This window comes from Cherax quadricarinatus, chromosome 17, assembly GCF_038502225.1.
Source record: "Cherax quadricarinatus isolate ZL_2023a chromosome 17, ASM3850222v1, whole genome shotgun sequence".
NCBI classification, from domain to species: Eukaryota; Metazoa; Arthropoda; class Malacostraca; order Decapoda; family Parastacidae; genus Cherax; species Cherax quadricarinatus.
This window is the reverse complement of record NC_091308.1, coordinates 18,774,452-18,792,109: the sequence shown is the minus strand read 5'-3', so window position 1 is coordinate 18,792,109 and position 17,658 is coordinate 18,774,452. Positions and strand designations below refer to the sequence as shown.

Sequence of the window (17,658 nt, the reverse complement as noted above, 5' to 3'; positions counted from 1 at the left end):
AGAGAGAGAGAGAGAGAGAGAGAGAGAGAGAGAGAGAGAGAGAGAGAGAGAGAGAGAGAGAGAGAGAGAGAGAGAGAGAGTGAGAGAGAGAGAGAGAGCGAGAGAGAGAGAGAGAGAGAGAGAGAGAGAGAGAGAGAGAGAGAGAGAGAGAGAGAGCACCTCAGTTAACACTCATGTAGGAGGAAGAAGGGGGAGGCCGAGAGGATATTTGCTTATGTTCTGCAAGAACAAATAGATCGAGACAAATAGACCGAGAAATGCTCCAGCAGAGAGAATGTTATGAAGAACACGAAACATTTTTCTGAAGAGAGAATAAACAGTGTCAGTGTGAAATGCGCTTTCATTAACAGACAGCAGAATGGCTTCTTGATCTGTTTGACTTGGCACTGTTGTTGACCCCTCAACTACCCTTCATCCCTTCCGCTGTTAATCTCTGTTTCTCTGCCTGTCTGTCTGTCTGTCTGTCTGTCTCTGTCTCTGTCTGTCTGTCTCTCTCTCTCTCTCTCTCTCTCTCTCTCTCTCTCTCTCTCTCTCTCTCTCTCTCTCTCTCTCTCTCTCTCTCCTGTTGACCCCTCCCCCACCTGTCATCTCTTTTTCTCTCCCTCTTTTATTGATATCTCTCACTTCCCTCCGGCCATTTTCGCTCCTGTTCCATCCTACCGTCCCTGTTGTTATCCCTCCTGTTCCCTTTCCACCCTTTCCTCATCCTGCTGTCGCGGCTCCTGTTTTCTCTGTTGACGTGGCTCTGGCCTCCCTGTTGCTCTGCGTGTACCCTGGCCGCAGCATCCCAGCCCTGATAACTTCATCTGTTGATTGTCGACCTGGCGTGTGAAAGCACCTGCGTCTTGTCATCGCTGTGGGAATGTACACTGTTCATCATCTTTCCTGAATATCTGTATAAGTGTGTGTGTGTGTGTGTGTGTGTGTGTGTGTGTGTACTCATCTATATGTACTCACCTATATGTGGTTGCAGGGGTCGAGTCTTAGCTCCTAGCCCCGCCTCTTCACTGGTCGATACTAATTCACTCTCTCCCTGCTCCATGATATTTGTCATACCTCTTCTTAAAGCTATTTATGGAACTTGCTTCCACTACTTTACTCTCCAGATTATTCCAGTTCTTGACAACTCTAAGACTAAAGAAATACTTCCTAACATCCCTATGACTCATCCGGGTTTTCAGTTTCCAACTGTGTCCCCGTGTTTCTGTATCCCATCTCTGAAACATTCGATCCTTGTCCACGTTGTCAATGCCTCTTAGTATTTTATACGTTGTTATCATGTCCCCTCTATCCCTCCTATCCTCTAGTGTCATCAGGTTGAGTTCCCTTAACCTCTCCTCATAAGACATACCCCTCAGTTCCGGGACTAATCGTGTTGCAAATTTTTGCACTTTCTCCAATTTCTTGACGTGTTTGACTAAGTGAGGGTTCCAAACTGGCGCTGCATATTACAGTATAGGCCTTACGTACACTGTGTACAATGTCGTGAATGACTCCTTACTCTGATGTCTAAACGCGAATCTCAGGTTTGCCAATCTCCCATATGCTGCAGCAGTTATTTGATTGATGTGTGCCTCAGGGGACATGTGTGTGTGTGTGTGTGTGTGTGTGTGTGTGTTAGTTAGTTACCATTTTGTCCTAGGCACATGTCGATTAGACACTAGGCCTGTTGTATGTGTGTGTTTGTGTGTCTGTGCGTGTATGTATGTGTGTATGTGTATATGTACTCACCTAGTTGTACTCACCTAGTTGAGGTTGCAGGGGTCGAGTCCGAGCTCCTGGCCCCGCCTCTTCACTGATCGCTACTAGGTCACTCTCCCTGAACCGTGAGCTTTATCATACCTCTGCTTAAAGCTATGTATGGATCCTGCTTCCATTACATCGCTCCCCAAACTAATCCACTTGCTGACTACTCTGTGGCTGAAGAAATACTTCCTAACATCCCTGTGATACATCTGTGTCTTCAACTTCCAACTGTGTCTCCTTGTTACTGTGTCCAATCTCTGGAACATCCTGTCTTTGTCCACCTTGTCAATTCCTCTCATTATTTTGTATGTCGTTATCCTGTTCCCCCTATCTCTCCTGTCCTCCAGTGTCGTCAGGTTGATTTCCCTTAACCTCTCCTCGTAGGACATACCTCTTAGCTCTGGGACTAGTCTTGTTGCAAACCTTTGCACTTTCTCTAGTTTCTTTAAGTGCTTGGCTAGGTGTGGGTTCCAAACTGGTGCAGCATACTCCAATATGGGCCTAACGTACACGGTGTACAGGGTCCTGAACGATTCCTTATAAAGATGTCGGAATGCTGTTCTGAGGTTTGCTAGGCGCCCATATGCTGCAGCCGTTACTTGGTTGATGTGCTCTTCAGGAGATGTGCCTGGTGTTATACTCACCCCAACATCTTTTTCCTTAAGTGAGGTTTGTAGTCTCTGACCCCCTAGACTGTACTCCGTCTGCGGTCTTCTTTGCCCTTCCCCAATCTTCATGACTTTGCACTTGATGGGATTGGAGTGTGTGTGTGTGTGTGTGTGTGTGTGTGTGTGTGTGTGTGTGTGTGTGTGTGTGTGTGTGTGTGTGTGTGTGTGTGTGTGTGTGTGTGTGTGTGAGTGTGTGTGAGTGTGTGAGTGTGTGTGAGTGTGAGTGTGTGTGAGTGTGTGTGAGTGTGTGTGTGTGTGTGTGTGAGTGTGTGTGTGAGTGTGTGTGTGTGTGTGTGTGTGTGTGTGTGTGTGTGTGTGTGTGTGTGTGTGTGTGTGTGTGTGTGTGTATGTGTGTGTGTGTGTGTGTGTGTGTGTGTGTGTGTGTGTGTGTGTGTGTGTGTGTGTGTGTGTGAGTGTGTGAGTGTGTGTGAGTGTGTGAGTGTGTGTGAGTGTGAGTGTGTGTGTGTGTGTGTGTGTGTGTGTGTGTGTGTGTGTGTGTGTGTGTGTGTGTGTGTGTGAGTGTGTGAGTGTGTGTGAGTGTGTGAGTGTGTGTGAGTGTGTGTGTGTGTGTGTGTGTGTGTGTGTGTGTGTGTGTGTGTGTGTGTGTGTGTGAGTGTGTGTGTGTGTGAGTGTGTGAGTGTGTGTGTGTGTGGTGTACACCCCCAGTGAGTCTTTATCATCCAGAGTGAAACTTTATCATTCACAGTAAAGCTTTATCACTCACAGTGAGGATTTATCATCCATAATAAAGCTTTATCATTCACAGTAAAGCTTTATCATCCATAATAAAGCTTTATCATTCACAATAAAGCTTTATTATCCATAATAAAGCTTTATCATTCACAATAAAGCTTTATTATCCATAATAAAGCTTTATCATTCACAATAAAGCTTTATTATCCATAATAAAGCTTTATCATTCACAATAAAGCTTTCTCATTCAAAATAAAGCTTTATCATTCACGATAAAGCTTTATCACTCACAGTGATCTTTATCATTCACAGTAAAGCTTTATCACTCACAGTGAGCTTTATCATTCACAATAAAGCTTTATCACTCACAGTGAGCTTTATCATTCACAGTAAAGCTTTATCACTCACAGTGAGGCTTTATCACTCACAGTGAGCTTTATCACTCACAATAAAGCTTTATCACTCACAATAAAGCTTTATCACTCACAGTGAGCTTTATCACTCACAATAAAGCTTTATCACTCACAGTGAGCTTTATCACTCACAATAAAGCTTTATCACTCACAGTGAGCTTTATCACTCACAATAAAGCTTTATCACTCACAGTGAGCTTTATCACTCACAATAAAGCTTTATCACTCACAATAAAGCTTTATCACTCACAATAAAGCTTTATCACTCACAGTGAGCTTTATCACTCACAATAAAGCTTTATCACTCACAATAAAGCTTTATCACTCACAGTGAGCTTTATCACTCACAATAAAGCTTTATCACTCACAGTGAGCTTTATCACTCACAATAAAGCTTTATCACTCACAGTGAGCTTTATCACTCACAATAAAGCTTTATCACTCACAATAAAGCTTTATCACTCACAATAAAGCTTTATCACTCACAGTGAGCTTTATCACTCACAATAAAGCTTTATCACTCACAGTGAGCTTTATCACTCACAATAAAGCTTTATCACTCACAGTGAGCTTTATCACTCACAATAAAGCTTTATCACTCACAGTGAGCTTTATCACTCACAATAAAGCTTTATCACTCACAATAAAGCTTTATCACTCACAGTGAGCTTTATCACTCACAATAAAGCTTTATCACTCACAGTGAGCTTTATCACTCACAATAAAGCTTTATCACTCACAGTGAGCTTTATCACTCACAATAAAGCTTTATCACTCACAGTGAGCTTTATCACTCACAATAAAGCTTTATCACTCACAATAAAGCTTTATCACTCACAGTGAGCTTTATCACTCACAATAAAGCTTTATCACTCACAGTGAGCTTTATCACTCACAATAAAGCTTTATCACTCACAGTGAGCTTTATCACTCACAATAAAGCTTTATCACTCACAGTGAGCTTTATCACTCACAATAAAGCTTTATCACTCACAATAAAGCTATATTACTCACAATGAGGGCTTTATCATTCGCAGTGAAGCTTTATGCCAGGAGTAGCATCTGTCCGTCTATCTATTGATTCATCTGTCTATCTATCTGTTTATCTCCCCCATCCAGTTGTTCATCTGTTATCTCCCCATCCAGTTGTTCACCTGTTATCTCCCACCATCCAGTTGTTCACCTGTTATCTCCCACCATCCAGTTGTTCACCTGTTATCTCCCCATCCAGTTGTTCACCTGTTATCTCCCCATCCAGTTGTTCACCTGTTATCTCCCCCATCCAGTTGTTCACCTGTTATCTCCCCATCCAGTTGTTCACCTGTTATCTCCCCCATCCAGTTGTTCACCTGTTATCTCCCCATCCAGTTGTTCACCTGTTATCTCCCCCATCCAGTTGTTCACCTGTTATCTCCCACCATCCAGTTGTTCACGTGTTACCTCCCACCATCCAATTGTTCACCTGTTATCTCCCACCATCCAATTGTTCACCTGTTATCTCCCACCATCCAGTTGTTCACCTGTTATCTTCCACCATCCAGCTGTTCACCTGTTATCTCCCACCATCCAATTGTTCACCTGTTATCTCCCACCATCCAGTTGTTCACCTGTTATCTCCCACCATCCAGTTGTTCACCTGTTATCTCCCACCATCCAATTGTTCACCTGTTATCTCCCACCATCCAATTGTTCACCTGTTATCTCCCATCATCCAGTTGTTCACCTGTTATCTCCCACCATCCAATTGTTCACCTGTTATCTCCCACCATCCAGTTGTTCACCTGTTATCTCCCCATCCAGCTGTTCACCTGTTATCACCCACCATCCAGTTGTTCACCTGTTATCTCCCACCATCCAATTGTTCACCTGTTATCTCCCACCATCCAATTGTTCACCTGTTATCTCCCACCATCCAGTTGCTCACCTGTTATCTCCCACCATCCAATTGTTCACCTGTTGTCTCCCACCATCCAGTTGTTCACCTGTTATCTTCCACCATCCAGTTGTTCACCTGTTATCTCCCCATCCAGTTGTTCACCTGTTATCTCCCACCATCCAGTTGTTCACCTGTTATCTCCCCATCCAGTTGTTCACCTGTTATCTCCCACCATCCAGTTGTTCACCTGTTATCTCCCCATCCAGTTGTTCACGTGTTATCTCCCACCATCCAATTGTTCACCTGTTATCTCCCACCATAAGAACATAAGAACATAAGAACGAAGGAACACTGCAGAAGGCCTACTGGCCCATGCGAGGCAGGTCCAAGTCTCCTACCGGCTTCCAGTTGTTCACCTGTTATCTCCCCATCCAGTTGTTCACGTGTTATCTCCCACCATCCAATTGTTCACCTGTTATCTCCCACCATCCAGTTGTTCACTTGTTATCTCCCACCATCCAGTTGTTCACCTGTTATCTCCCACCATTCAGTTGTTCACCTGTTATCTCCCACCATCCAGTTGTTCACCTGTTATCTCCCACCATTCAGTTGTTCACGTGTTATCTCCCCATCCAGTTGTTCACGTGTTATCTCCCACCATCCAGTTGTTCGCGTGTTATCTCCCACCATCCCATTGTTCACGTGTTATCTCCCACCATCCAGTTGTTCACGTGTTATCTCCCACCATCCAGTTGTTCACCTGTTATCTCCCACCATCCAGTTGTTCACCTGTTATCTCCCACCATCCAGTTGTTCACCTGTTATCTCCCACCATCCAGTTGTTCACCTGTTATCTCCCACCATCCAGTTGTTCACCTGTTATCTCCCACCATCCAGTTGTTCACCTGTTATCTCCCACCATCCAGTTGTTCACCTGTTATCTCCCCATCCAGTTGTTCACCTGTTATCTCCCACCATCCAGTTGTTCACCTGTTATCTCCCACCATCCAGTTGTTCACCTGTTATCTCCCACCATCCAGTTGTTCACCTGTTATCTCCCACCATTCAGTTGTTCACGTGTTATCTCCCACCATCCAGTTGTTCACCTGTTATCTCCCACCATCCAGTTGTTCACCTGTTATCTCCCACCATCCAGTTGTTCAAGAAGAATACAATTTATGTTCAATAGCTTAAGCCTAAATATATTTCTTCGCATTTCCTACAAGTAAGTTTATCAATTTACAAGTGTATATAAGACGAAATTACCAAATTTGTTTCTTTGACAGATATCTTGAAACTTACCAGAAATTAGATTCCAAGAATACGTTGTAAGAGTGTTAATAATATACAATTCTAATTATACTCGGTGTATACTTAACAGTGCATTTTTTCTGTGTGTTATTTAATCGTTTACATTCCTGTGGCGCTTCCTTTATAATTTCGAAGTCTGGTCTGACATCAGGTCACTGGGGTGATGCTTCCTGGAACCATTGACAGGTATGTAACAGGTGTGGCAGTAACAGGTATATGACAGGTTTGTCATTACTGATCGTCTCAACTGTCTGAGGAAAAATAATACTATCATTTATCAAAGAGTGTCATAAAGGTAATTTTTAGGTGAGCATCGTGGTGAACATCAACTACCCAGGCTGATGATCTGTTGAAGAATGCTCAGGCATCGTTGAGAATTTGCTGTAGCTGTGTACACTATAGTGATCATTGTAAATCATCACACTGGCTACTGTGTATGCTGTACGGAGCCGTGTATGTTATCACATTGTATATTATCACTGTGTATATTAGTACACTGGCCACTGTTTATAGTATTATAATTGGCACTCTTTATGTTATTATTTGGGAGACATTGTAGATAACAATTGTACACCTTTATAAGTTATCACATGAACCATTTTGTTATTAATATATATAGGTCTTTTTTGAGATTAGAGATTGACAGCCTTAAGGGCAAAATCTGATCATTTATAGTGTGTCCTCTATGTGAGACCTTGTAAGGTACAGGTCACTACATAATCTTCTTATAGATCAGTTTTAGATAAAATGTTTACCACTTTGAAGATACATTATTGTGTGTATTTGCAGACCATATATCTGTCATTTAAAAATAATATAAAGGACAGTAGAGTATCTAAGCAGTGATCATATATGTCTACCGATGTACAGTGAGTATATAAGTGTCTTGAAAACTGACTGGGGCGGTGTGTGTGTATGTGTGTGTGTGTGTATGTATATATATATATATATATATATATATATATATATATATATATATATATATATATATATATATATATATATATATATATATATATATATATATATATATATACATACATATATATACATATATATATATTCATTTATTTTCTTATGTTACGAGTATGTCTGTCTATACACACTGCCCCTGGGATCAAATTTCCCTTGTTTCCTTATTGTTATCATGGCTCCTATGAATCCATGTGACCAAGATAATTTGGTAGCCTCCTGTCTCCCCCTGTTTGTATGACTGCAAATTCCCAGTACCCACCAGGGACCTCGTGAAATCCTGGAAACAAGGCGTGAACAGAGACGCCTTTAGGTCCCTGTAGCTCAGGTTTTCCCGAGGGGTGTGGCGATCCCCGTGTTGTAATGAACCCCATCCCAGTAACGTGGATTCCCTCTACTTTCATACCGTGCTGGTCCCTCATCTCCTGCCATGTTCCCAACCATGTAAGTGCCACTGTACTCGGCATTGGTGTTCCTCCTGCTGCTGCTGCTGCTATTATTGCTGTTGCTGCTGCTGCTGCTGCTGCTGTTGCTGCTGCTGCTGCTGCTGCTGCTGCTGCTGCTGCTGCTGCTGCTGCTGCTGCTGCTGCTGCTGCTTCTGCTGCTACTGCTGCTACTGCTTTTGCTACTGCCACTCTCAGCCCTTGCTAACATTTCTTGTCAGCTACCCCTTGCTCTGTGTGTGTGTGTGTGTGTGTATATATATATATATATATATATATATATATATATATATATATATATATATATATATATATATATATATATATATATAATCACTATCAATCTATACATTTATCTTTCTACTATATCCTCTGCATTTCGTGTTTGTTTAGCCGCAGCTTAAGTTTTGTTGTGTATGCTTCCTCTGCGAGCAACCCGACACGCTGTCTTCACCTTCACCTTGTGTGTCGGTCGTAAACACTGGGCTTGCCCTGACATGCTGATCTTCCTTATTCTTACGTGCCATTCCATTCTTTTTCCATATTCTCTCATTCTCTCTACCTTCGGTTCTTCCTGTCCTTCCCTTTTTTGTTTTTCTTGTATTTCATTGCTTCAACAAAATATAACTATTCTTGAGCTCCTGTTCATTAACCCTGCCTTGGCCTGTCTGTTACATATCCTCTATTTTATTCTTCGTCTACCTGCTTTTACCCAGTCTTTATTCCCTCTGATATTTATCCTCTAAGAATTTCATATTTATTTCAGCTGCTCTTCTAAAGATTTGCTTAAGTGTATCGCTTTATTATTTGTAACTTTGCAAGTTGGTTATTCAGTCATGCAGTTGGTAGATTGACCAAAGCCATTCCCCAGTGTGACGCCTCCAGTCTGAAGCTGCAGCATGTTTACTCTCGAAGGGACCAACACTTCTTGTCTTGCCCTCTACTCAGGTTTATATTTTGATAGTATCTTTCTAATTTGTTTGTTTTTATTTTACTTATAAATTTCGCAATAAAAAAAAAACTCTAAACAAAGACAAAATTTTTAGTAAGCACGCTTGAGGTATATAAGGTTTTCCCATTCTGTGATTGTTACAGACTGGTTATAAATGACCATAATTTTTAAAGGGGTGGACCGGTAAGCCAGCGGAAGGCCTCGGTCAGATGACCAAAAGCTCCAAAGGCGGGTCATCATCTGACTAAGACCCGCGTCAGGAAACATTTGTCCTGTTTCCTGACGAACCTTACCTGTGATTGTTACCAGTAAACCGGGAACCTCCACTCCCTGATCACCACCACGTTTTCCCATTCAGTCTCCCTACATATAAACTTAATTTTGTGTAATAACCTCTTTTTTCAACATAACTGATCGTCTCGCCCATTCTTTTTATATTGACGTTATGTCTCTTCCAACACAGCCATGCAATAAATACTAACTCACTCCATCCCACTCTTTCATCACCTTGCCCAGTGCTTCATATGACCACTCTTCCCACACCCCCGCAAGCTTCACCACTCGCTCCACACAAGCCCTTATTCACATTCCCCCTTACCAGGTTTATATCATTTAAGTAGGATTAAGTCTACTTAGAGTGCCTCAGATTCTTCAGGCTGTCTGGAGTAACTATAGCCATACCAGGTGGCTGAGTCTGTGGCCTGGCACAATGAGTCATTCTCATGCACCCTGCTCACAGAATTCCTTGCATTTGTATAGTATGTGTGAAGTCTTGGAACTTGGACATTTGACAGTCTGGATGTACTGACCGATGACCAGCTTAATAATCATTTGTGACTGCCATATACATTTGACCGGCTATGTCTGTTTCTGTACGTTAAACGTCCTGCATCAACGCTTTGTACAATGCTGATCATCACAAGCTTAGTACAGTCATTACCACTTGCTATGTAACGTGCAAGTATTTGCTTTTTTTTTCTCCAATCATTATTTCTGAGCACCCCAGCAGTGGACGTAACACAATTAGCTAAACTGGTAACATTTCAAGATCATTACTGACCAAGCGTCCATTCGTCAGAAGCAGTTATTGTGCATAGTGACATCAGTATACTTGTGCTTGTGGACGACCTTACACCCGTCAGTTATTTTGTGCTTCAGTGACAAGAATAATGCAAAGTTAGTGCCAATTTTTAACCAAGATCATAGTTATATAACTCGGCTTGGTTCCAGATAACATTTATATCAGAAATGCAGATGCTTAAAACCTTGCTGGATATATTGGTGCACTAGTTGTCAGAGTGAATAGGATGCGTCCTGTCTTGCTGGTACACCATGCAGTTAAAATTGTAGATTTATTGGGAAGCGCTGAACTCGCAGGGGTCATAGAGCACCTGGGAAGTAAGAAGTAACCATATTTGATCCAAGGAAGGAGAGGGTAGCCCCAGTTCCCTGGATCAAGAACCTAACACGAGCATCAAGGCACTCCCATTAGCTGGTGCACCACGCAGTATACTGGTCGAAAGTCATAGTGCTGTGTCACCCACTATTTTGATCGCTTGTATCATGGGAGTGCATTTCTGCTTTGGCTGTGTAGAGCATATCTGAAAAATTCACATTTTCATGTTTACTGTAATATTGTATAAACAGTGTCTTTCATATTTTATATATATATATATATATATATATATATATATATATATATATATATATATATATATATATATATATATATATATATATATATATATATATATGCATTGGATTATTCTCTGAACACAAAAAAACGATAAAATAATAAACTTGTGTACAAGATATATGTTTACCGTAAGTACCTTCTCTCCCCAGCCATAGACCCTCATCCCTTCGTTGACGAGTGTCCGTACGCTGGCTACTGTCTCAACGGTGGCACCTGCATGATGTTCAGGATCGTCGGAGAGCTTGTGTGTCAGTAAGTAGAGAGAGGCTGGCACCTTCTGTGCTCCCGTCGATCTTGGCCCTGTGCCTGTGTTTGTCTTATATATCACATGAGCAGAAGCTACGACATATTTATCAGAAAACGTTTCGGTCCTGGGACCTTGATCACGTCTAACATATTAGAGGGTAAAAAATGACAGTGTATATAAGTGTGAGAGACAGGTAATTACTTGATGAAAAAACAAGTGAGGTTTTTGAGATGCCGTCAGGCAGCCCAAATATTGTCTAGTGATCCATGTACCAGGGCCGAAACATTTTCTAATTAATATATCCAAGTGTTCGCTCACGTAACTTTTAAAAATCACTCGCTGGCATCAATCATGGAGGTCTACACCAACAGGAGTCACATTAAGTTCAACCCTAACACCCATGGACTATTATGATAAAAAGTGCAAGCTAGACCCATATGGGTCAGACCTCTAAGGATTACAGTCTTGGGAAAGCGTTAGATTCGCAAGGGTCATAGAGCCTAGGCACGGGATTTAATCAGATTTAATCTAAGGAAAAAAATTAAGGGCCTTCAGTATGTAAGTGCAAGTGCCCCGTGGAATAACATTGAACTATTATGACGCAAAATATTGTAGGAGTTATGTGTATCATTACGTTAATGTTAACAATATCAGACCGAGCTGCAATGTTAATTTTATTGCATAATTCAACAAAAAAGCGGATTAAAAATTTGTTTGTCCATTTTCCTCTGTTTTTCTTGTTAGGCGAATCTTGAAATGAGCCCATAGTAGAGGTCTCTTTTTTTTTTTTAAGCTGTATGGCCCTTGTAGGTTTAGCGCTTCATTTTTTATTATAATGATTTATTTTTAACCACCAATGAGTAATTAAAAAAGTTACGTTTAAATTTATGATTTACATTTATTTATGTTATATCGAAAAACAAGAATTAAACGTGTATGGATTATATAGTACTGGGAGTAGCGTGTGGTGTCAGGAGGTATTGTACTGGGAGTAGTGTGTGGTGTCAGGAGGTATTGTACTGGGAGTAGTGTGTGGTGTCAGGAGGTATTGTACTGGGAGTAGTGTGTGGTGTCAGGAGGTATTGTACTAGGAGTAGTGTGTGGTGTCAGGAGGTATTGTACTGGGAGTAGCGTGTGGTGTCAGGAGGTATTGTACTGGGAGTAGTGTGTGGTGTCAGGAGGTATTGTACTGGGAGTAGCGTGTGGTGTCAGGAGGTATTGTACTGGGAGTAGTGTGTGGTGTCAGGAGGTATTGTACTGGGAGTAGTGTGTGGTGTCAAGAGGTATTGTACTGGGAGTAGTGTGTGGTGTCAGGAGGTATTGTACTAGGAGTAGTGTGTGGTGTCAGGAGGTATTGTACTGGGAGTAGCGTGTGGTGTCAGGAGGTATTGTACTGGGAGTAGTGTGTGGTGTCAGGAGGTATTGTACTGGGAGTAGCGTGTGGTGTCAGGAGGTATTGTACTGGGAGTAGCGTGTGGTGTCAGGAGGTGTTGTACTGGGAGTAGTGTGTGGTGTCAGGAGGTATTGTACTCGGAGTAGCGTGTGGTGTCAGGAGGTATTGTACTGGGAGTAGTGTGTGGTGTCAGGAGGTATTGTACTGGGAGTAGTGTGTGGTGTCAAGAGGTATTGTACTGGGAGTAGTGTGTGGTGTCAGGAGGTATTGTACTAGGAGTAGTGTGTGGTGTCAGGAGGTATTGTACTGGGAGTAGCGTGTGGTGTCAGGAGGTATTGTACTGGGAGTAGTGTGTGGTGTCAGGAGGTATTGTACTGGGAGTAGCGTGTGGTGTCAGGAGGTATTGTACTGGGAGTAGTGTGTGGTGTCAGGAGGTATTGTACTGGGAGTAGTGTGTGGTGTCAAGAGGTATTGTACTGGGAGTAGTGTGTGGTGTCAGGAGGTATTGTACTAGGAGTAGTGTATGGTGTCAGGAGGTATTGTACTGGGAGTAGCGTGTGGTGTCAGGAGGTATTGTACTGGGAGTAGTGTGTGGTGTCAGGAGGTATTGTACTGGGAGTAGCGTGTGGTGTCAGGAGGTATTGTACTGGGAGTAGTGTGTGGTGTCAGGAGGTATTGTACTGGGAGTAGTGTGTGGTGTCAGGAGGTATTGTACTGGGAGTAGCGTGTGGTGTCAGGAGGTATTGTACTGGGAGTAGCGTGTGGTGTCAGGAGGTAGGGGTTAGTGGAGTATGGGTACTAACATGAAAGTCAAAGTTGGTGCAATAGATTAGATTTCATCAAAAATGTGAGATTCTTGGCGAAGTCATTTAGAGTGAATGAGTCAGGGCGTCGAAGATGTCGGAAGGGAATTCTGTGTGCCATCCGATAGAAGTCTGTTATGATATGGAGAAATGATACTGCGACATGAAAGTCCTCGTGGATAGGTGCGGGACTGCGGGACTTTTCTTCAGGGGGTTTCCACGTCTGAGGCGTGTGTGTCCGATTCGTGAAAGTGTAATTTCCCAAACAAACCCAACAGTGGTTGGAGGATGGCCAGGATTCTGTAGTTTGAGAGAAAGCAATTTATTTCATTGTTGTGAGAGTGCTGGAAAATACTTCGAAAAAGAGCAACCCCTGATGTAAGTTGGTAAGTCATGAATAGCCTACCGAGCTGCTTAGTCATTAACATTAACCTCAGCGTCAACATGTCCAGAGACTAAAAATACAACTCAACCGCTGTTGTATGCAAAAGATAACGGATATGAAGAGTCAGATTTTTTTGATAACTTATTATGCACTTCGAAAGTTGGAAACAACAACGAATGATGAGGTGGTTATGATTACAATGTGCATAACAGTGATGAATATTGTATATAACTCTGTTGTGAAAACGCTGGCTGATTCTAGTAAATGCCCTTGGATTACTCTGTCTGGATAAACAGCCACATATATCTGCCCCATCTAGGGATTTGGAACCATTAATATAAACGGTTGCTGCATGAAACTATGATTCAAAATGGTGAAGAATGAGTGAAGAATTATTCGTAGTAAACATTTGAGTTTTCTGCCATGGAAAAAGAGGAAACATGAATCATTGAAACCTCATATTTTGAACACAGATACTGTTTAAATACTTGTTGTTTCAAGCAGTAAGGTAAAATACAATAAGCGCGCAATCAATAAAGCAGATGGTATATTCCTACCACCAGTGTTATTTGCTGTACTTGTAATAAGTTTAACAGAGACTATAACATAAGTAGTTTAAAGAGAGAGAGAGATATAGATAGATAGATAGATAGATAGAGAGAGAGAGAGAGAGAGAGAGAGAGAGAGAGAGAGAGAGAGAGAGAGAGAGAGACAGACAGACAGACAGACAGACAGACAGACACAAAGACAGAGACAGAGAGAGAGCATGAATGATTATTCTCCCTGGTTACAGTTTATGCACTCTTACAAAGGACAGAACTTACGTATGTGTTAATTAGCTGAAGGAGGTGAGGAACTGACCTCCAGGGCTGTCTGTAGTAACAAGGTAAACTAGCCTGGTGCTCGCCTTTTCCCTCTGACTGGTTGACTGTCCTCCTCACAATCACGATCAAATTCATTTAATACCAGTGGCACCACGCTGACAAGCCGTTCCATTGCCTCCGTATCCGTGACCACCTCACGGACAGCTGGCTTCATACGAGTCGTAACATACATCTCCATGATTGGGGTCGTAATAATCACATCATTCATTTGATGTAGCGTTACTGGCTCGTCAACAATCCGGTCCATGTAAGCACCGGCTTGGTCTTTCCTGTGCAGCCAGGAGTCCAGCAAGGGCAGCCCCTGCTCCCGCAAGGAATCCTAACGTGCCCGCACTCTCACTCCATAAAGCTGCATAACCTGAAGTTCCTCCAAACAGGATTGTACCCTCTGAAACTCTGTGTATCTCGCAAGATCCTCAGGCCGAATATAGTCATACAAATTTCAGTTCGATCTTTGCAAGCCATGGATCACTCAGCCTTCCGGTTATTATTTGTTTGGTTTTCAGTGAGTAGTGAATATTGTATAAGTTTTTTTCGTTTAGTTCTAAAAGCTCCATATTCCAGTAGCGATATTTTGTAGGCTGTTAATTACTTTGTCAGTTTATGTTACTTCTTGTTGTGACAGAACTGTTCGGCGATGCTTTATAATGGAGTTTGAATGTCAGTTCTTAGGCTTCCAGTGTCACTTTTGGCTTCCTTGTTGCTATGAAGGTGGGGGATTAAAAAGACTACTTGCATCAGTAACCCCGGAGGGTTAGTTAGTAACCCAGTACAACCCAAGAAAGCCCAGCAGTGTAACTTATTTCCACTGGGATCCTTAGATTTTTCCCAGGATGTGACCCACAAGAGCTGACTGTCCTCAAGGGATCTTATTACTACTGGGTAACAGGGGCAGCAGGTGTTATGAGATTTCTCTGTACGCTGCGTTTTCCTCATGATTAAATCCTCGTCCTTAGCTTGTGAGATGAACGCACTACCACTGAGCTACCACTTATGCCTTTTTTTGTAGGGCTCTTATACTGGTAAATATTTACTTTAGTGTTACGCGGTTGTCTTAAAAAGCAAGTGTTTAAGAAATTCTGTTTAGAAAACTCGGAATTTGGGAGCCTTCGGCCTTGGTTAATACTGAAGTTGCCACCATTTATTGAGTGTTTTTGTAGATTTTTAAATAATTATTAGGTCTCTGACTGTCTCAGTTTTGTATATGACGGTAGTACGTAAAACCTCTGTATCTAACTTCAGTAGCTATTACAGTACTGTGGCAAAATATACGACTCTGTATTCAACAAGTGGATCCTTAATGCTTATGATATCTTTAAAATGCATCTCATTTTTATAGTAATGATAAGCGCCATCTTCCATTTTGTTTGATCTACACTATCAATAATGTGCAGGTAGGATATACTTCCATGTGTTACGAAAGCTCCTGATTTAAGAGGACAAGTAGAATTGATACTTTGTTATATTTTTACCTAGGTCATGTATCTAACATGTTTACATCATGTATTTCACTTAAATATGTGTCTTTTTAAAAATACTCCCAGGTATAATATTTAAATTCCTCTTATTATTATACCTAATACAAAATAATTTTAAAATATTTCTTTCAAGACACTATTTCCAACCACAAATATTTGGATAATATTAAGTCAATAAAACAGTCAGTGGGACGGTTTGATTAACATCAAATTTCTCATTATCAACGACTAATATAAGGAGTCCTATGCAACACTATAACCTAACACCAGTACATGTATAACATATAGTCCATGAGAAGAAAGTTGTCATTAGAGAGATGGTGATGGTAAATTAGCGTAATTTAGTATTGTCCTCTTGATCCACGAGTACAGTGGGTACACAGCCGTGGATGCTCCCTCTTGATCCACGAGTACAGTGGGTACACAGCCGTGGCTGCTCCCTCTTGATCCACGAGTACAGTGGGTACACAGCCGTGGCTGCTCCCTCTTGATCCACGAGTACAGTGGGTACACAGCCGTGGATGCTCCCTCTTGATCCACGAGTACAGTGGGTACACAGCCGTGGCTGCTCCCTCTTGATCCACGAGTACAGTGGGTACACAGCCGTGGCTGCTCCCTCTTGATCCACGAGTACAGTGGGTACACAGCCGTGGATGCTCCCTCTTGATCCACGAGTACAGTGGGTACACAGCCGTGGCTGCTCCCTCTTGATCCACGAGTACAGTGGGTACACAGCCGTGGATGCTCCCTCTTGATCCACGAGTACAGTGGGTACACAACCGTGGCTGCTCCCTCTTGATCCACGAGTACAGTGGGTACACAGCCGTGGCTGCTCCCTCTTGATCCACGAGTACAGTGGGTACACAGCCGTGGCTGCTCCCTCTTGATCCACGAGTACAGTGGGTACACAGCCGTGGCTGCTCCCTCTTGATCCACGAGTACAGTGGGTACACAGCCGTGGCTGCTCCCTCTTGATCCACGAGTACAGTGGATACACAGCCGTGGCTGCTCCCTCTTGATCCACGAGTACAGTGGATACACAGCCGTGGCTGCTCCCTCTTGATCCACGAGTACAGTGGATACACAGCCGTGGCTGCTCCCTCTTGATCCACGAGTACAGTGGGTACACAGCCGTGTCTGCTCCCTCTTGATCCACGAGTACAGTGGGTACACAGCCGTGGCTGCTCCCTCTTGATCCACGAGTACAGTGGGTACACAGCCGTGGCTGCTCCCTCTTGATTCACGAGTACAGTGGGTACACAGCCGTGGATGCTCCCTCTTGATCCACGAGTACAGTGGGTACACAGCCTTGGCTGCTCCCTCTTGATCCCCGAGTACAGTGGGTACACAGCCGTGGCTGCTCCCTCTTGATCCACGAGTACAGTGGGTACACAGCCGTGGCTGCTCCCTCTTGATCCACGAGTACAGTGGGTACACAGCCGTGGCTGCTCCCTCTTGATCCACGAGTACAGTGGGTACACAGCCGTGGCTGCTCCCTCTTGATCCACGAGTACAGTGGGTACACAGCCGTGGCTGCTCCCTCTTGATCCACGAGTACAGTGGGTACACAGCCGTGGCTGCTCCCTCTTGATCCACGAGTACAGTGGGTACACAGCCGTGGCTGCTCCCTCTTGATCCACGAGTACAGTGGGTACACAGCCGTGGCTGCTCCCTCTTGATCCACGAGTACAGTGGGTA

The 17,658-nt window shown here is 42.9% G+C and overlaps 1 protein-coding gene across 1 annotated transcript in view; it reads left to right on the top strand.

The window, feature by feature from the left end:
* Positions 1-17,658, top strand: part of LOC128686458 (uncharacterized) — a 614,190-nt gene that overhangs the window by 572,336 nt on the left and 24,196 nt on the right. Inside the window, exon 5 of the mRNA XM_053773393.2 lies at positions 10,920-11,022. Within this exon, the coding sequence (XP_053629368.2) occupies positions 10,920-11,022 (103 nt within the window). The remainder of the gene's footprint in view (positions 1-10,919; positions 11,023-17,658) is intronic.